Here is a 21,453-nt window from a genome sequence, read left to right on the forward strand (position 1 = left end):
GCGTGTTTCGTTTCATGATGTCGTCTCAGATTACACTATTTCAATCGCGCCACACTTTCTCCACACAGAAGACACACAGGTTTTCCAGCTACGTCCATGTACATGTTCTTCGACTCTCACCTTGTTTGAAACCCCCGGTTCTCAGTGTCCACCTTCCGTTTTGCCATTTTTGATGGGTATCTGAAAGCTAATGTCACTGTTATGGGAACGACTGCTAGACGAATAAATATTTAAATAAAGCGGCCGACTGCTTGGCGCGTCACCGTTGCATTGTGGGAAATGTAGTTTTGGTGCGTGTAAAAGGTCTGCGGGCTCTCGGCTTGCTGCGGTCCGCGGGCCGGTTCTAATAATAAATCAATATCATCCCAGGGGCCACTGAAAACATTATCGCGGGCCGGATTTGGCCCGCGGGCCGGCACTTTGACATATGTGGTCTCGGGAGACATCAACCAACTTTACTTTTCTCACATCCTTGGCAGGTTTGTCAATGACTTCAGTGTGGGGGCTGAACATCTGTTCATTTTGGGCTCACACACAAGGGGCATAATGTCCAGATCAATTCATATTTTTTAAATGCGTTTATGTGATCACACTGAAACACAAAAGCCAATCCTCTCAACCAAATCACCAGTTGTCAAAACACATTTAGTAAATCTAGCCACCATTTGCCAATACCATAAACACATTTCACACGAAGACACAATTCACAAAACACGATCTTCCATTCTCATATCTCTAAACACTTTTTTCTCGCTAAAACACAAGTTGCAAAAGAACTCTGCTCATATTTTCAAATAAAAGCTCATGTAATGCAAAATGCTTGCCACAGTCAGCAATATTTGAACAAAATTAACTTAAGTGGTGTCACTCATCACACACAACGACTCAAAATTGAAGACACCTCTTTGCTAATGCTGTGACCACATGTCTAAAAGCGAGTTCAGAGTGCACAGTTGCACAACATTCCGAACAAACACAATATATGAAGGCAGAGTCAGGGGAAGAGGAATTTGAGCCAGAGGAGGGAGAAGAGCTGGCCATGGAAGAAAAGGAGCAGGCCAGCAAGGAAAATTAGTTCAAATCAGTGGAGGAAGAGGAGCAGGCCAAAGAAAGAGGAGGAGGCCAACACGGGAGAGGAGAAGGCACCATCATCAGACTCCGGGAGATCAGAGACAAAGTCATTGCCGATAATATCAACTTTGAGAGCATTGATGTCAGCTTGGCCACAATAGATCGAGTTCTCCTGTGTCAAAAGATGCCGATGAAAAAGGTTCATAGGGTTCCCTTTTTGCGCGACACAAAGACCTACATAACTCGCATGTGCAAGTAAGTGTATATCTGTGTTGACAGTACAGTTAATGGACATATTGTGTTGCTCAGTAGCCTACATTACTTCGGGACAATACTGTTCTACCTGATTGACTGCTGTTCTGAACACCTGTGCAATTTTACATTTTCCATTCATCCATTTTCCGCTCTGCTTTATCCTCACAAGGGTCGCTGCTGGAAAATTTCCCAGATGTCTTCGGGCAGTAGGCAGGGGACACCCTGAACCGGTTGCCAATCAATTGCAGGTCACACAGAGATGAACAACCATCTGCGCTCACACTCACACCTAGGGACAATTTAGAATGTTCAATCAGCCTGCCATGCATGTTTTTGGAATGCGGGAGGAAATCGGAGTACCCGGAGAAAACCCGCGCAGGCCCGGGGAGAACATGCAAACTCCACACAGGGAGGCCGAAGCTGGAATTGAACCCGGCACGGTGAGGTCGACGCGCTAACCACTGGACCACCGGGCCGCCCTGTAAGCTACCAGGAAAAAAAAAAAAAAAGGAGATATATTACACAGTATAAAACTACTCCAAACAAATCAGTATCCTGACGGCAGAATTCAGGATAGTATCATTTTTAGCAGTTGACAAGAAATTCATTATTCTATTGTTGGGAGAAATTATCATTCGCTGCACAGGACTAACTTCTTGCAACTTAGCTAGCAATGGCATTTATCTGCATGTGTAAAAAAAATCAAATAAATGTAGCCTCTATTGTTTTGTATGAAGCTCTGCTGTTAGCCAATAATGTGCTTTAAGCCGTGATGGCATTACTTGTCCCATTTAACACATCCACATGCACTCTTGCCACACTCAAATTTTTTTTTACCGCTGCATTGTGAGGTCGACGCGCTAAGCATGGGACCACCGGCCACACTTTTACATTTTCACAGAGGGTATTACAGTTGGACACAATGACCTCATGAGTACCTCTTTCTGGATGAGGGTTTCAATTTGCAGAAAAACCAATAGGCAAATAGGCCGCAATGTCATTCTTGGCCAATGGGGGTGTGGGGTGGGGTAATATTACTCTTTAAGCAGCCATGGGTTCAGAGGCGCTTGTTCACGCATGCTGTACATGGGTCTTACAACACCCAACGTCTCCTCACCTTCCTAGCGGAACTAAGAGACATCCTCCTGGACCGCCAACAACACCATCCTGGGTGTTTGTGAACATTTGGAACAACGTCCACTTCCACAGAACAAAATCAGAGAGTGATTCACCACCAACAGTAACCTGTTTTTAAATGTCATTCTCCCACCCTACTCCACTTTGCTGAAACCCTATCGAGGAATTGTTGTCACCGTGGAGATGAAAGTTTTATGACAGACAACCATACACTAGAGCAGTGGTTCTTAACCTTGTTAGAGGTACCGAACCCAACCAGTTCATATGCACATTCACCGAACCCTTCATTAGTAAAAAATAAAAATACAGTCACACCTCGGTTTTCGACCATAATCCGTTCCAGAAGGCTGTTCAAAAACACGTTCACTCTGTGATTTTTATTTATTTTTTTATTCTCAGCCAATACCTATAACATAAAGATATGCGGATTCTTATCACTCTCTTCCTTTCAGTGTCCAAATATGTTTTTTTAGAACTACGGCTCTATGAATCTTACATGACCTCTTAAGTGTCTTATGTATTCCTGCGCATTACTCTCAGTACCTGCGGGATAAATACTAAAGGCTACAAGCACCCTTGACATATTTCTATTGCCCCTTGGGTCCCATTTCGGAACAGGTTAACTGGAGGTTTTGAGTTTTTAAAAAAGATCGAATGTAAACTCCTAACAAAAAAAAAAAAAATGCAGATGCATTTCATGGAAACATTTGGCTTGAACAGGTGCTTTGAGTCCCCTGAGCTGTCACTTCATGTAATTTGTAGAGCGAGATTAGAAATCATGAGGCTCATAAAAGCATGAGCTCCCCACCCATCTCAATCTGCAACAAGCACATAATTCAGAGTTACCGCGGGTATACAAGCATGAGGACTTCACATTATGAGGTATTGTTTGCACTGTTTGATATCTGATGTGTCTTCATCATGATTTTTAATTAGATTTCTATCAAGATATAAATTATGACTGTCTACAACAGGGGTCGCCAACGTGGTGCCCGCGGGCACCAGGTAGCCCATGAGGGCCACACCAATAGCCCGCCAGTGCTAGGATTGTGATTTGCTAGTGGAAATTATGATTTAAAAATGCAAACACTGGCAGGAGTGTGAGACAACTTTAAGATGATCAGAGCCTGAAAATTAAAATAATTAAGTATTAAAAATAACACATTCTAATATTATTAAATGTAATTTGTACAAATGTTATTTCAGACGTGGATCAATTTGGTAGCCTTTAACACAATCAGGACACATGAAGTATCTCTCACTCTCAAAAAGGTTGGTGACCCCTGGTCTACAATGTGCACTACCTGTTTTAATTGATACTCTCTTTTCAGTTAAAAATGTATTAAATCCATGATTTGAATGGCCTTTTCTCTACATTTTGTTATCCGTTGTGCTCATGTAAAATATAATATCACAATTATACACAATCTAGTTCAGTGGTTCTCAAATGGGGGTACGTGTTCCCGTGGAGGTAAGTGAGATGTTTCCATCTATCTATCTATTTATCTATCAATCTATCTATCTATCTATAGATATAGATAGCTTTATCTAGCTATCTATATCTGTAACAGCCCATGAGGTACAAAAAAAGTCTTTAGGAGCCATATGATACACCCAACAGGAAGAAGGCCATTTTGACTTTATTTTGGACTTGGGTGCCATTTTTGCCATTTTGTAGAGGTCAGATTTTACCAAAATTCTCAGGGAAGAATTTATCCACTTGTCTTCACACTTTGGGTTTCATCTGCTATATACATGTTTATCAGCAACATTTAGTGGAAGCTCATTATTTCATTTTAGTCCCCTGCCGTGGTGATGTGCTAGATGCAAAGAAAAATGACCCTTTTTTTTGAAGATTTAAACCAGTGGTGTCAAACATATGGCCCGCAGGTCAGAACCGGCCACCAAAGAGGTTCAATCAGGCCCGCAGGATAATTTAAAAGTGCAAAACTGCATAAAAGACACGGAATGAATACTGTATTTGTAATAAGGTGCAATTCATGGAGTGTCCGCTAGGGGACACACTGTTTTGATCAGAGTAGAAGACAGCATTGTTTAGATCAGAGAAGAAAACAACAGCCGTCGCAGTCTGTCATCGAGACAGACCCAACACAGCAGACGCTATATCAAGGACGTGAATATTTTATTCTTTACACATTTAATAGCACTCTCCTTAGTTTGTAAGGTGTAGGCAGGGATTAAATTTAGATTTTATATGCACATTTTTGAATGGTTTAAAAATTGCTTTCTTGATAAATCTCGTATAATCTTAAAGTGCATTACTATTTTTTCAACATCAATTACTTGTTTTGAGTTTTGTGCCTTTGTCCAATCAATCAGATCAGTTGCAATGCATATATGTGAACAATAAAAGTAAATTGCACATGTGTCTAAGGAAATCTAAGGGGTTTTACAAAACATTTCATGTTTTGTAAGAAATTTTCATTAAATTTCCAAATTTTCCTAATGTTCTTGTGCTTCTTTAGACCAAAACAAAGGAAAGAAATGCGATGTTGGTAATTTATAACAGAGTATGGTATCATTTTAATGGTCCGGCCCACTTGACATCTACCGAGGCCGTATGTGGCCCATAATGTGAAATGAGTTTGACACCACTGGTTTAAACCTTGGTGCTAACTCATGAAATGTTACACACATATTGGGCCTGGCAAGAACATGTTTTATTGAGGGTTGTTGTGTTATTCTTACATTATCATATCACATAATTCCTAAAGCCCAAATGCGGGAACACACATTAAAGCCGAATTTGATCTCAAGCTAAATCTAATCTGTTTAAAATGGTACTGCAGACTGCAGTGCTTCCCTTATGTGGCTGTCAATTTCGACAATCATTGAAGACTCAAGGTCTCCTGTACTCAGAGCCAGGGAAATTTCCCTGGCTGGCACAATACCAGACTTTTCATCCACATGTCCCCCATTCACTCTCAGTGTCCTTGTCAGATGTAATGTACGTCCCGCTGAATGCATTTGTTTTGGTAACAGTGGGTGCTGACATAGCATGTAAATCATAGGCATAGTGTGACTATGTCATGCCAAACAAACATCAGACACCCATGTTGGTTCTCTTAGTTAACCATGCCTTCACATGAACATACTGAGGCTATTCATGACCGCATCCCTGGATTAGTTCATATTCCTATACAGAGGTACGCTATCACATTTGCTATCGTTTCATAACCAAATGGTCTGATTTATTGTCATTTCCTATTTTAAGATAAGAAAACCTTTATTTGTCTCACAATGGAGAAATTTTGCAAATGATCTTTTCTGTGTGTATGTATAGACTAACAGGAGGGTCAATGGATGACCTCCCGTCTCATTTAACTGCGCGCTTGCGCAAAACATAAAGCTCTTGATCTTCCGACCAAACCAGAAATTAGTCCATTCTTTGAAATAGGTGACTGACATTATCTTGTGTAACACACTGGATCCATTCGTGTTCGACTGTGGAGAGGGAATCAAAAGTGGCAGGTGAGGCTACTTACCAACACATGTGGGCACAGTGCCGTTCCACTGGGCCAGAGCATTGGGCACAGCTTCACACTTGATGGCACTGGCACCATGCAGCAGATAGCCTGGATTACACTCAAAAAGGACGACCATACTTGTGCCAAAATCGTTCCCGACACGCTTCCCAAATCGGGGCTCTGGGACCGAACTACACTGAGAGGAACTTGTCCTGGGGACGGCTAGGAATGAGAGAAAAGAGGGAGTAGACAAGGACAGCAGTGGGAGAGTGGCGAGTAGGTATGATAGACGGAGAGAAAATGAGGGGAAGAGACAAGACAGATAAAGGAGGCAGAGGGGAATGGTTAGAACATGATGAGTCTCCTCTTGTGTCATGCATTATTGTTTTCCGGTCTGCCTGGATAAGCAGCACTTTGACGGCACACCATTCTGCTATGGGGTGCTCTGCCACACATAATGATAGAATGACTGCCTCGTTAAAGTACATTTACAAAACAATCTGACAAAACCATTCAACTCATTGGACCTTCAGGCTTAATCAAGACAGACAATGTGAAAATCAGTCAATCTTTTCTGAATAGAAACCTTACCTTGGTAAACAAAATGAAACCCTTTTGCCGTGTCAGTTCCGTTTGAGCTAAACTTCAGTGTTACCTTGTTTCCTGAGCTCAAAGGGAGCGTCTCCCCTGAAATGTAACAGCAAATGAGACATAGTCAACATTATTTCAACACAATGTAAAACCCTCCTATGGTGCTGTCATGTTTATACTCTCAGCTAGGTGGAAAAAAGGTGCGGCTTTCAATATGATTTACACTTACAATTTCATTTAAAAAAACAATAATAATAATAAATAAATAAATATAGATATATTTTTAAAAACTGTTGTCACTAGGGGGAAAAAAGATCATTGTCCCTTAAACAATGTTTGGAATCGGTGGACAACAATGGGATTCAAGACTTTATTAAATTTCCATGATTACTTGTTTTGTTTTATGAATGTGCTTTAACTGGAACTACCAGAACCATCTAAGACTTTGATTTGGCAAAAACCTGCTTACATTGATGAACCATGTTGAACCGTTTTCCTGGCCTTTTGACTTTTCCTGTCACACATTGCTAGCTAGCTAGCTAACTATCAAGCTAGCTAGAGAGACAGATAGTTACATAGAAAGAATATTAAAATTCCCATGCTACAATTTTATTGGATTAAAAATATAAAAATACTCATTTCAACATAAATCCTCTCACACCCCTGAGACTGCCACAACCAGTGGGGCACTCATTTCTGATAAAAGCTGGTAGTCACCAATGACTATGTGTGTATATCAGAGGCGATTGCTCTAAGGCTGTAAGGGAAGCTCAGCTTCCCCTAAAATGTCAAAAAGTAAGTGATCAAATATATGTGTGTACGTACAATTGTGTGGACATGTCATTGACTAAATATGCGCTACAACGCGCTCTACTTTTGTTCCGAATCAGCTTCTTATTACTGGTTACGACGCGACTCTCTTCTCATTAGCCCCGTTCACACGGCAACGTTTGGTCCGACGCAGCTCCGAAACAAATCCAGTCGAGCATTCACACATGCACATTTGCTCCGGCGTAGCTCCACTAAAGAGCTTATACCGGACCAAATTTGATCCACCTCACGGAGGTGGTTTAAAAATTTGCTCCAGAGCAAATGCTCGTTTGCGACGCTACGCCGAAACAAATGTGCACGTGTGAACACAGCTGGATTAAATTTGCTCCAGAGCAAATGCTCGCTTGCGGGGGAGTGGCCTTGCTACGCTCGCTAACAGATGCACGGAATCCGACCCCGGTCGACAGTGACGAGGGGGCCAGCGACACAGACGAAGCCCGGCCGTGCACCCCCGTTCCAGTAAAAGTGTCAGCGATTTAAGCGGTGAAGACAGCGCTGACGATCAAGAAGAGAATCGAGAAAGCAGTGACGTCAGCCGAGCCCGATTTGCAGGCCCGAGCCCGAAGCAAACCCGACATTTCATATGTTATTTGTGAGTATTTTTGGGAGAAAAAAACCACAAGATTTGTTACGGTTAAAATAATCTACATATTTTTATGAACATGATCAATGCATTTGCACAACGAAATAACGCTGAAATACAGAATAAGAGGCCAGACAAAGAGAAATCTCGATGCGCATTTGCTTAATTACACAGAGAAATCCTGCGGCTGACTAGGCTTTAAATAGAATAATTCAAATCAAATAAATAGGTAAAGATATATGAAATTATTTCTATAGGATTGTTTAAACGAAATTTTTTAAAACATATATTGTGGCAGTCATAAGGAGCACACACGATTGACTGTAAACACGTCTTTATTCCACGACTGCCGACAAGTGGATCTATTCTGAACAAGGACAGAATAATGTCCGCTATAATATTTATTAAAAGAAAAATAAATAAAAGTGCGCGAGAGAGAAGCCCGACCCGAACCTGTTTTACTTCCGCATTCTTGTCGCTTTGGTCCGCAGCAGAAACTGCACGTGTGACCGCAAGTGGAGCTGCTTCGACGCTGCGCCGGAGTTGTCACGCTCAGCGGCTTTGCACGTGTGACCGCTCCACAAAATTTGCTCCGGTGTAAAATACATCGCAACAAAATATTTCGGTGCAGCGTCGGACCAAATGTGTGCCGTGTGAACAGGGCTATTCATTCCCACAGCTTCACTGTGCTTTAAACTGTGTGGACGCTGAGCGTCGACCGCGCGGACGCTGGGCGTCGAGAGTGTTCAGTGTAGGTTGTCCGAATGCATTGAAACGAGACGAGTCATTGGATAAACGCTGGTTTTGTCCCGCCCATTGGGCGCTCAGCGTCTCTGGGGGTCTATGGACAGTGGGCGTTTATAGGCTGACCGGGAAGCTCAGCTTTTCTGCATGATGATTGGATGATCTCTCTGAGACTGAATCTCTTTTTGATTGACAGCGAAATGAGCCAATCACCGATCTTTTGGTGAAGGCATCCTTTTCATTTTTTTGAAAAGGAACGGAGAGCAGAATTAACGTAAAAATCAACGGACACATTTTATGATGCAGGCCGAAAGTGAGCTTCCCCTCCTTGGCATTACATCTGCTTTAAAATATAGGAGAGGATGAGTCTGACGATGAACAGTTGCTGCATTGCTTGGCTGACAACGAGAGCTGACAAGTAGTTCCTCACATTCCACCCCAGGCAAAGATGAGCCGTGTTGCTTGTAGTAAGATATAGGCTGTTAGATGTGATAGCCGTAACAATTTTGACAGTCCAGTCCAGATAGACGAAATCAATAAGCAAACGTTGTGCTTGTTGACATAATTAAGCCATGGAACCACGTGCTGAGGGGTGTGTTCGGGAGGGGTTGTTTTATGTGCCGGACTCTTGGTTTACTTCCTCGTCTTGTGAAATGACGTTCAATAGTCTTTTGCGTCTCCTTTCCTTCAGCATCACATGAATATATTTTATGAGACAAGCAGTGCAATAGCCATGAGGGACAATAAGCGTACCACCACCTGTTTCTCAATCAATGATAGTATATAATTTACATAAAAGACACAAAATAATTTTAATGAACAAAATACCTTTATTAACTACCCAAACAACGAGTAATAATCGTTTTAGGTGATTACATTATTGTCAGAGCACAACAGAACGTAAGGCTCTGGCAGATCAAGGAGTTTTAGAATTCTGGTAGCCCTGGAGAAGTATAACTGGAGTTGGAACTGCTTCAGAGTCTTCTTTTTGCTTATCTGGTTAAAATTATGTGAGGTGTGCCGATTGTTCTTGACCAAAAAAAATAGATTCGATTCACAAGATTTTTGATACCTTTGCTGCTACAAAACACACGCACAACACACCCTCTCACACACACACACACACACACACACACACACACACACACACACACACACACACACACACACACACACACATACACACACAAACGTGCGCACACCCAGACAAGCACACTCTAATGGTCTTCAAAATGTATTGTGTATTTTCACCTGAATGGGATCCATAAATTGATGAGAGAAGCGATGAATCTGTAGAGGATCCGTCATAGATCTCAACAACATCACTGGCTAGTGTATGAAACACCACAAACTGCCCAAACAACACTGCAAGCAAAATAAGTAAATGAAGAACACGTAAAAATTAAATATACACTGTAAATTAAGACTAATTTCATCAATAATTCCACATCATGAAAAATTACAGAGGTTGAGGAGTGGTGTTACATGTAAATACATAAACTACATACGTATTTTTATTTTTATTTTTAAAAATCTTGATCACATAGATCTACGAAACATTTTTTTTTTGCTGAGTTTTGAGCCTCATTATTGTTTACCTGAAAGATTCTGCTTTTGTTCCATACAGGATGTTGGTTGTGTTGAAATTGTTTGAGGACAGGGGAATGTCACCAGCATCTTGTTTATAATGTGAAATGAAGGGATAAAAGGATGATTTACAATTGTTTAAAGGCAATTCAGCCTGGATAGACCAAACAACTGTGGACATTTAATAAAGCAGTGGTCCCCAACCACAGACAAAGTAAAGTAAAAAAAAAAAAAAAAAGATGCGCTCGGACTATTGCCTGATGTTTCTGCAAGACGGCTCTCGAGTAATCAATTTTAATTTACTAAACCCATTAAAACTACATCTATGAAACATCCATCCATCCATCCATTTTCTCATCCGCTTGTCCTCACGATTGTCATGGGCGTGCTGAAGCCTATCCCAGCTGTCTTCGGGCCGTAGGTGGGGTACACCCTGAACCGGTTGCACCACTCGTAGGGCACACATAAACAAACAACTATTCGCGCTCACAATCACACCTAGGGATAATTTAGAGTGTTCCTTTAACCTGCCCTGCAGATTTTTGGAATGTGGGAAGAAACCAGAGTACCCGGAGAAAACTCACGGGGAGATAACCAAACTCCACACAGGAAGGCCGAAGACGGAATCGAATCCTGCATCTCTCAACTGTGAGACAAACATGTGAACCAGTCGCCCACCGTGCCGCCCATCTATAAAACAAATAACGTTGTTTTTTTTTGTTTTTTTTTTAATGTATCTTGTAGTTTTTTTTTTTTTTCAAATGCCCACACTCCTACTTTCTCCTAAGTTTTGCGGATGACAAGTAGTTGGTGAATAGATCAGCCCATGCCCTGAGCAGTATCTGCTGAATCACATCTTCAAATCAAGGGCTCTATTTTTAGGCAAGTCTAGCACAAGTGCGGTCTAAATCTGAGCAGATGTGGATGAGAAAACAGTGTTGGTATTTTCTCTGAGGCGCACACCATAGAACATTTTTTAAAAGGGCATTTAGCACTGTTGTGGGCGTGAACCCAGCCTTTCATTTCCTTTAAATACAAGAGGCACGAAGTGAACTCATCGTCTTTGACATGGCGGAAGAAGAAACTGATTTGCTCTAGTCCGGTGGCAAGATGAAGTATGCAAAGTGTATTTATAAGGAACAGCAAAAATCCCGCCACAGGCAGATGATGTAAAGTTCATTGGGGATATCACAGATCTGCACTGTGAAGTGGGCACCATTCTCCAAACCCATTGATCATGTGTGCATGTATATGTGTGTGTATATCTATCTATCTATGTATAAATAAATACACACACACACACACACACACACACACACACACTCACTCATACTACACACCACACGCCATAGTATCTGTATACTTAACATGGTACAATAACCCAGAGCAGAACATTTAACCCCCTTCATGTATTTGATGTGAGTGGGAGTGCCCAGGGCTCAACCAGATTCTGAATGACAGATGGATTTCCCCTTGGGGACAGCTCAGTACCATGGAATTAGCATAAGGACACTGTACTGTTGTGAATACCATGCACTACAAACACTATGCACACACACACATTTAAGCACAAATGCATGATGCACACTCTCAGAAGAGCAATGTAGCTCATATCTACCTCTAATCTATAAAGCCAGCCGTGTGTGTCTCCAATCTTCTCCTCTGCTATAATCATGTCCACATATTGAGTCAATAAATCATTGTAAATGCGTTGCCTAATTTATGCTGGCCTGTGATGAATCTTCTGTCCTCTGGGCCTAGTCATGGTATATACTACAGAGCTAGGCACTTGGAAAATGAACAGGATTTCCATGCCTGCATCTCCACTTGGATTTATCCCAAAGCAGTCTTTCAAATTGCATTTCCACACCTAGCTGGGTGTCAGATCTTGATATTCATTCCTCTCTGAACCTCATACCGATATCCTGCTCGTCTTAGATGAGTATTGAAGGTTGACCTCATTCCTTTAAAATGGTAATCTCATTCCCGCTTCAGAGTCATATGACAAACGGTTGCAGTGGTGTCCATTAGTTTGGGTTTCTGACAGGCATGACATTCTGGACTGCATTGATGAAGGAGTGTTTAATTTATGTGATTTACAAAAAAAAAAAAAAATATATATATATATATATATATAGAGTAAAAGGTGTATTGATATGTAATTCGAAATTTCAGTCGTGTGGCTTCAAAACAGACATTTATCTTTTTCAAAAGAGCTTTTGTATTTTGCTTTACACATACACACACACGACATTTTTCCCTGGTATGTTAACAGACGGTCTTGAAGATTCTTTGGTCAAAAGAGACAAAAGAGATATTATGATTCGGCAAGCCCCCTCGGTGTCCATCTTTAAAACCCGCCTCAAAACTCACTTGCATTCTTTGGCATTTGACTCAGCATGACTCAGATTTGATGTTAGTTTTACTGTTTGGTGCTTTCTACCATCTTTGTTACTGATTTATTCCTTTATTGTTGTATATATGTTAGTTGCTCCACCTACAGCACTTTGTATGCAGTGATGGCTGTTTGAAAGTGCTCTATAAATACAGTTGAGTTGAGAATATATACACACACAAACACACATGCCCAGCCCAATTCGCCGCCGTGGCTATAATAAGCATTTTTTTTTAAACTGCTATCAGTGCATAACACTATATGGTTCTTCACATGAAAGAAAACAAAAGAGAAATATTAATCTGCTGAACAACTATTAATATTTTTTTATACTCCCTGTGCACATTCCGACAATGTGAGCACCACTGCCAGCTACTGAAATGTATGTGCAATTATATTTTGTTATTGTATAGCAAAAAACAAACAAACAAACAAACAAACAAATGCTTGATGTGGTTAGAGGCAAGATACATTATTGTAATATAAATTGTAGTTGATTTTGGAATATAAAAATATCTTCGGACACATGCAGAGGAGTGTCTCATTGGCACTTCATGAGCATGAACAAAATTATACATGAAGGCCAGATTAAGTACAAAAAGGGTGGTGTGCAAATTTGTGAGCATTCTGCATCTGATTTTCTAAGCAATTCATTATGCATTCAGTTCCTGGACCGCACCTGGTTTCTCTCCACTCTTTCTCAGCCTGAGAAAGACAAACTGTTTTCCACTACCCAAAAACATCTCTGAAGAATTCATGACATTCCATCGAATGAATTTATTTAGATGTGACATACACCAACACATCTGTTGATAGCAGATAAGTGTAGGCATCTAATTTGATATACACATTTATGTGCAGAACTGACTCAATTAAATAATTATTAAAATGACATTATCACAGCGATATCTAACTGAGGGTTTGAATCTTGAGTGTGGTAAATGTGTGGTTTCTTCGACTTTAGTAATGACACAAATGTCTCCATTTTTGTACATATGTATTGCACAATACAGACATGTGCATTTTGGTGAAATATTTGCTATGCATCCATCATGAATGTGTGCTATTCATTATAAGTGGAAGAAAGCCATATTGTACCTGTCAAGGAGACAGTACTAAAGGAATACTTCACCTATGTCTGGCATTTGTGGCAGTAAAAAGTTCAGAATTTGTCTGTAATTAATTTGACAGGCATTATTTTCATGTATATTTAATCACAAAAACATTGTTTTAAAAATATAGCTGGTCAACATACAATTGCAAGGAATTTAGGGATTTCATTGTCTTAGGTCCATGTTCAGTGAATCTGGAGAAATCGCTCCATGGAATCAGCAAGGTCAAAAACCAACAATGATTGCTCATGACCTTCAATTCCTCAGGCGGCACTGCATCGAAAATTGACATCAGTGTGTCAAGAATATCACAACATTGGTTCAGGAGCACTTCAGAAAACCAATGTCAATAAATACAGTTTGGCGCTATAGCCGTAAGTGCAACTTAATACTTTGCAAAGCAAAAGCCATTTATCAACAACACCCAGAAACGCTGCCCGCTTCTCTGGGTTCAAGCTCATCTCAGATGGACTGATACAAAATGGAAAAGTGTTCTGTGGTCTGATGAGTCCATATTTGAAATTGTTTTTGGAAATTGTGGACATCGTGCCTTATGGGCAAAAGAGGAAAAGAACCATCCGGACTGTTATGGACGCAAAGTTCAAAAGCCAGAATCTGTGATTTTATGGGGCTGTGTTGGTGCCAATGACATGGGTAACTTGCACATCTTGAAAGGCACCATTCATGCTGGATGGTACATACAGATTTTTGGAGAAACATATGCTGCCATCTAAGCAGTCTTTTTTTATGGACACCCCTTCTTATTTCAACAACACAATGCCAAAAGACATTCTACACGTTACAACAGTAAAAGAGTGTGGGTACTCGACGCGTCTGCCTGCAGTCCAGACATGTCTCCCATGAAAAATCTGCGGCGCTTTATGAAGCGTAAAACATGACAACGGAGATGCCCGCATGTTGAATAGTTGAAGCAGGACATCAAGCAACAATGGGAAATAATTCACCTGCAAAGTTTCAAGACTTTGTCTCCTTGGTTCCAAAACACTTTATGAAGGTTTTTCAAAGAAAAGGTGATGTAACACAGTGGTCAAGATGACCCTGTCCCAGCCATTAAAAATAAATAAATAAATAAATAAATAAACAAATAAATAAATAAATAAAATGAAACAAAAATAAAATAAAATGCTAAAAACAATAAAGTTAATCAGTTTGAACATTCAATATCTTATCTTTTTAGTGTATTGAATTAAGTACAGGTTGTGCATGATATGCAAATCATTATATTCTGCTTTTATTTATTTGCTTTTATTAAAACAACATCTTTGGAAATGGGTTGTACTTATTGATACTTAATTTGTCTTGTCAGGTAAAGATACAATGCAATACAATAGAACACATCATTATTTATACAGCACTCTCACCACAGCTGTATTTGTAACAAAGCGCTTAACAGAACATTCAACATCAAACAACGATAATACAATAGAACACAAAGACAGATTTAAATAATGTATTTACTGTATTAGTAGGGACAGAAGATGGTTGATAATGTAATAACAATATGCTCAGAAAATTACCGCATTGATTAAAATAATAATAAGGAGCTTAAAATAATGAGGGGCAGTATGAATAAGGTGTGAGAGTGACTAAGTAACCTTCACTTCTTCCCGCTCTGTTTCTGATGTGCAATTAAACGTTCTTTTTTTTTGTTTGTCTATTCTACTTGTTTTTTTTTTTTTTTTTAAATAAGTGTAGTACATGTTAGAAATAAAAATAGCTAACTGTCTGTGAAGGGGGTTATGGGACAATCTTTTTCAAAAACATGCAAATGATGCAGCATTTCTGTTTCGCTGGCTTGAACAAGACAGATAGTATGTGAATGTGCCTTAGTGTGTTTAACTTTTGTGATGTTGTACACACTGTCAGATTGACAGGTAAAAAAACAAAAACAAAAAAAAACTTGAACTGGACTTCAAACATGGGAAATCAGTTCGCATTGATATTTTGAGTTGATCCTTAATCTTACAGAAGACATGGGTTTTTCAAAAGAAAGGATGACAGTAAGGACTGTTCCAGCCTATCCCAGCTGTCTTCGAGCAGGAGGCGGGGGACACCCTGAACCGGTTGCCAGCCAATTGCAGAAAAGTGAAACCCGGAAACAAAAGATGTTTCAAGCCATGTCATTGGATAATAACTACAGTATAAAGATGTCATACACGTCCGCCCCCGAGCATTGCTGCCCGCTCAGTTTGCCGGACCGAGTAACTCACACAAATTTACCACTAAATTAAAAAAGTCATAATAGTGCCAACAACTTGTGTTTGATTTGTTTAAACTAAAATGAAGTCATCCCTCGATGGGGGTGTTTTTTCACCACCTTGTTAAATTGATTTACAAATGATTAAAGAAATGTCCGTTTGAAAAATGTGCCTTTCAAAAAAATTCAGACACGCAAGCTAAAACAAGCAGCGATTTCCCCCCTAGGTCGAGCGGGGTTAAGCGGAATTTATTTATTTATTTATTGGGGGCGGGGGGGCAGGTCATACTGTACATTAAAGGCCTTGCAAACACACGTTATTAGCGGTATGCAAAACCTCCGGTCAATTATTTTAATGACAAAGGGATTTGCTGCACTCCACAAACGTACAGTCCAAGTCAAGTCAAGTACAACTGTATTGTCAAACGTACAGCACAGATGAAATTTCCTCCCTCTTAAACAGACAACAGACAACAAGAGGAGCCACTGCGGGTGCCCGCGCCGCCATCAAAAGAACACTTAACATAAAATGACAGCTGATGCATTAGTGGCATCTACCTTGACATGGAAAAAAAATACTGCAGCAGAGATAAAGTGTTGAAGAAAAGGGCAAGACAGGGCAACAATCCCACAGGTAATGACAATAGCGGCATGTGTTTGTCCTTCTGGCACTGAATTATGGAACGAGGCACCTGTCATCTTTTCTTTGTGGCAGGATCAGCCTTTTAAGACTTGTGGGCTCTGACAGCACCCAAAGGCCTCACATACAGAAACCAAAGCGACTGTATGACAGCACAGACGCATATATTTTTAATGACTCATTATCACAGTGAAACTGCATCAAGATTTTTGGCAGGGGGACTAGTGGCTTCACCTTGGCACAAGCTCTATGCAGCCCATTTGGCTTCAGTCTTGAGCAATGTTCACCCCTACTCCTCTTGTGGAGGAGAGCAATCATGTGCTGTATTAGTCACTGGCAAAATAACAGAAAGCAAAAAAAGGGAAACTGTGATGTGTTGTCACAGACACTCTTCCTTCGCGCTTTTATTTTGGAGAGTCCACTTCCAGGGACCTTCTGTGTCTTTTTCCCTTTAATTACCAGGCTGGGCCGGAGGGTGCTCCCACACCTGCAGCTGAACAGCAATCACCTCCTGCGCATAAGAGCTCTGCTGATCTGCAAGCGGGTGCCAGATGATTCACGCATTATGAGTGCTATCTAGGCCATTGCTAGTGCACACGCTTGCCATTTTTGTATTTTTTGTGCATACTCAATTGTTCTTGTTCCAGTGCCTGCCTCCCTGCCCAGCCTGGCTCCTAGTGATGGGTCCATGAGGTCTCATGAGGCGTGTCGACACACTGACACACTGTGTTGATACTGTGCTGATACTGTGTCGCTGACCACTGCCACCTGCTGGACCTTCAAAATCCCTGCAGCCAACCCACTTGACAGACTGAACTGACTGATTTGAAGATGAAGTGTATACAATGCACTACCTCACTTTACCCACAATAGCCACAAGTGCCATTGTTTATGTTGTTGTTTATTCTGTTTATATTGTTTATATCGTCTATACTGTTAAGACTGTTCAGATTACATATGTCTTTTTTATACAGTGTAGCTGCTATCCTTTCATAGCTGTGTGTGTTTAATGCACAGCATGTTTTGCATGCATATTTGCACTGAGGGTTGAGTCCCCTTATAGGCGGGACCTCTCAATCAACTGGAGTATGACGTACAGTACAAACGTTCATAAAGCACTTCTCATATAATAATAGGCTATTATATGACAGCCGACACAACGCTCGAAGTCAGACGGACACGTTTTTCTGATAATCTGTGTGTTTTCCGTTTTGCCCAAATATATGTTTTTATTCAAGCGAGGGTGAGGTCTGGCTTGTTTCGGCAGGCGGCATCGTGTCGCCAGACGCACTTCCTTATAAACACTGTGTAGAGGGCTTTTGCTGCGTCGACGCCCCCTGGACTGAGTCGACTCCGCCTGGACTGTGTCAACGCAGTCCAGGCTGCGCCGACGCAGTTCACGTGTTGATCACGTGATCTCATGAAGCAGCACACGCACCGACACGTGGATTGCTCTGTGAGCTCGACGCATGCGTCAACACATCGGTGTGGCTGGACACATCACTACTGGCTCCACATTTTCCTCCCCGGACCACTTGACCCTGCACCCGTCCTTCGCCCATCTCCTTCGCTTTTGGATCCTCTGCCGCCATTACCTTTGCTACCCATAAAAGAAACACGGTAGTCCGAGGTTGAACCTTCTATTTTGTGAATGTATGTTGGGCAGTGGGCACAGACACATTACATCACACCAGAAAAAACAAAACAAAAAACAACACCACAGCCTTGTGCTGGGATAGGAACCTTGGGCAGTGTGGAGGGAATTATGAACAGTTCCAAATAGCAGTAAGTTAGCACCAAATCGTTAGCCTTCTAGAACAACTGAACGCTTTGGGGGTTTAGGCAGAGAAAGATGACAGGTGTTGATGACTCCCATTTGATGGGTTTGAATGTGGTAATTATGAACACGGCCACATCCTCAGTTATAAGATTACCTGCGCATTCACCACAGTTTATTTTTAACTTTCTATCTCAAAAAGTTTTCTTTTTGAGTTGTACAGATTACATGTCACATTAATAGTAGAGTAGGTTTTGAAATGATTTGTTTATGTCACTAAAAGCTGACATTTGAACAGGGTTGCCTCAACTTTATAACCACTATACGTTTAGTAGAGTTTACGGTATGTTGTGTTCTGCATTTTCAATATTTCAGTATAAATGCACTCCACTTTTCTTGGTCTTATTGTGCTTAGGTTTAAGTACACTGTTGTTTTATTTGTTGATGGTTATCACATTTGTTAATAAATTAATTCATTTAAAACGTTATCTGTTTTTGTTTTTCATCCATGAATCCATTTTCTGATCCACTTCTCCTTACAAGGTCCGTGGGCGTGCTTGGAGCCGATGCCAGCTGACTTCGGGTAGTCGGCGGAGTAAGGCCCCGAATTGGTTCCCAGGCAAACTCAGATATTTTTTGTTTTGAATATGCGACATATACTTTTTGTCATGGTTCTGTTTGTGACCAACAGGTGGCACTGTAGGGCTCCGTCTGCAGCTGCACACCTGTTGGTCATTGTGTCATTAGTTGGCACTTCCAAAGACTCGATGCCCGACCACTCGTTGTCGGGTCATTGTTGCTGTTGTGTTTGTTGCTTTGTGCACGTGCCATGTTTTGTTTTCTGTCTTAGGTGTTTTGCTACTTTGATTTCTTGTGATTTTGCTGCACTTTATTTGAGTGAGTTTTTGAGCTAGTTTTTCCAGTTTATTCCTGTTTGCATTTTGATCAGCCACCCTGCTCCTCCCTGCCTCTATGCTTTTTGGGGTCCTCCAACTACTGCCTCATGAAACATGACACTTTTTTTTTTTCTCACACTTGATGGTATATTTACACCATGATAACAAAAAACAACCCTAAAAAAACAATACTAAACTGAAAGAAAGCATTTTCCCCAAAACTAAAACTGATAAAAACTAACAAATGCATCACTGATTTAACATGAGCCAAAGTTGACAAAAAGGCAAACGGAAATAAAAATTAAACTAGAATGAAAAAGTCCAAAACTATAATAACCCTGCTTGTGTACCACTAAAACCATCATGAACATTTTTAAAATAAATACCTCTTTCATGGCATCAAATCAAGCACAGAAGCAAAAATAGTTTAGTACAGTTTCAATAATAGTTAAGCAATAATTTTAATCAGACAGGCAGGAGAGAGATGGCATTTTGACATTATACTGACTTGTATAGTGATGATATGAATATACATATTGAAATGGGCAAGTTTGTTTATTGGAAACTCTTTTGGAGACCCATATCATTTGATAAGTGAACACTATATGCATCAAAAAACGTTGCTGGTAAACCAACAGTCAAGTCAAGTCACGTAAAACTTTATTGTCACATGTGCAGTATGTGCAACATACAGCAGAGATGAAATTTCTTCCCTCTCAAACAGACAAGACAAGAGGAGCCGCTGCGGGTGCCCATGCCGCCGTCAAAAGAACACTTAACATAAAATGACAACAGGAACCGAAAGCAATGCCATCTCATCTGTCTGTCTGCATTGGATCAACTTCAGGTGCTTGTTTTCTTTGTGACATCACAACTGCTAAAAATAGCTTAGTGCCGGGCTACTAGAAAGTCATGAATAATAAAATAATTTAAATGTCTCAGCGTGTCTCGTGTATGCAAGCTAACGGATGAATAGATTTGTTTCAACAACAGAATTTGGCTCATTCCTCCATAAAGAATTCTGCTGCTTTTCCATGAACCCCAAACCACCCCACACCACATAGCACAGCCCCTGTTGCTTTCCATCACAACAGGCACAAGCACAATCAACTATGTGCAAACCTGCACACGAGCAACATGTGGAGTTCTGCCGTAACATTTCACAAGTAGCGAGTCTTGGCCTCAGTTCTTGCGGCGATTCAAAATATGAATTGCAGGTGCATTTCACTAATACTTGAAACATCTATTTCTGGGTTTAAGACCACAGGACACAGCCACCCGTCATCAAGACAAAAATACAGTATACATAGTCCACATATATTGATTTTATGTATTGTACGCATCAACACTGAAGGGGCGGAACCATATTTGCAACTTCATAAGTAGCTGTTGTAAATTCACAGGTGTCCAACTCAAGGCCCAGGGGCCAGATTCGGCCAGCTATATCATTTTATGTGACCCGCGAAGGCAAATCGTTTTGCGCATGTTTACTTTGTGTTTCTTGCTAAACATAAAAATTACAAATTGTCTTCACTTTTAAAAATGTTGCAATACTGCAAGCATTTTTTTTCAATCTCCCTTTTAGATTAGAGTAAAATTCAAACAAATGAGTTATTTTTACTGTTTTCTGATTTCAAAACTAGTTTTCTATCAATTTGTTCTTTGCACATTACATGGTAAGATGAGACTACTGTATATTTATGTGGTCCTCAGGAGTAAAACATAATTACAATGTAGCCCATGAAAAAAATTAATTTGACACCCTAGCCTTACATGTTCATGTAAGGCTAGGGTAGTAAAATGTTTTGTGTAAAATGTTTTGTGTAACCTCAGCCCTAAGCCTACCCCATTTGCTACAGTACGAGTCAAGTTATCACAAAATAAACTAATAATTTCCACCCCCAGCTTTGGAGAAGTACTACTGTATTTTCTACAAGTGCACCTGATATTTTTCTACATTTAACCAGATTTCTTTCATATTGCCAAACCCCATACAAAATTGGATCAAAAAAACCAAATGGTTTTCAAAGTTGCAAATTGATTCTCATTGTTGATCCCAAAGGAACTATTCAAACGAATGAGTTGTTCATGCGTGGCACAACACTAATACAGAATAAGTTCTCACATG

At 40.5% G+C, this 21,453-nt stretch overlaps 1 protein-coding gene across 1 annotated transcript in view; it reads right to left on the bottom strand.

The window, feature by feature from the left end:
- Positions 1–21,453, bottom strand: part of LOC109529648 (CUB and sushi domain-containing protein 3-like) — a 447,797-nt gene that overhangs the window by 195,866 nt on the left and 230,478 nt on the right. The window contains exons 32-34 of the mRNA XM_019893029.1: positions 9,952–10,065; positions 6,543–6,638; positions 5,970–6,173 (exon numbers count right to left, since the gene is read on the bottom strand). Coding sequence (XP_019748588.1) covers positions 5,970–6,173; positions 6,543–6,638; positions 9,952–10,065 — 414 coding nt within the window. The remainder of the gene's footprint in view (positions 1–5,969; positions 6,174–6,542; positions 6,639–9,951; positions 10,066–21,453) is intronic.

Source organism: Hippocampus comes, unplaced genomic scaffold, assembly GCF_001891065.2.
Source record: "Hippocampus comes isolate QL1 unplaced genomic scaffold, H_comes_QL1_v1.1 scaffold94, whole genome shotgun sequence".
NCBI classification, from domain to species: domain Eukaryota; kingdom Metazoa; phylum Chordata; class Actinopteri; order Syngnathiformes; family Syngnathidae; genus Hippocampus; species Hippocampus comes.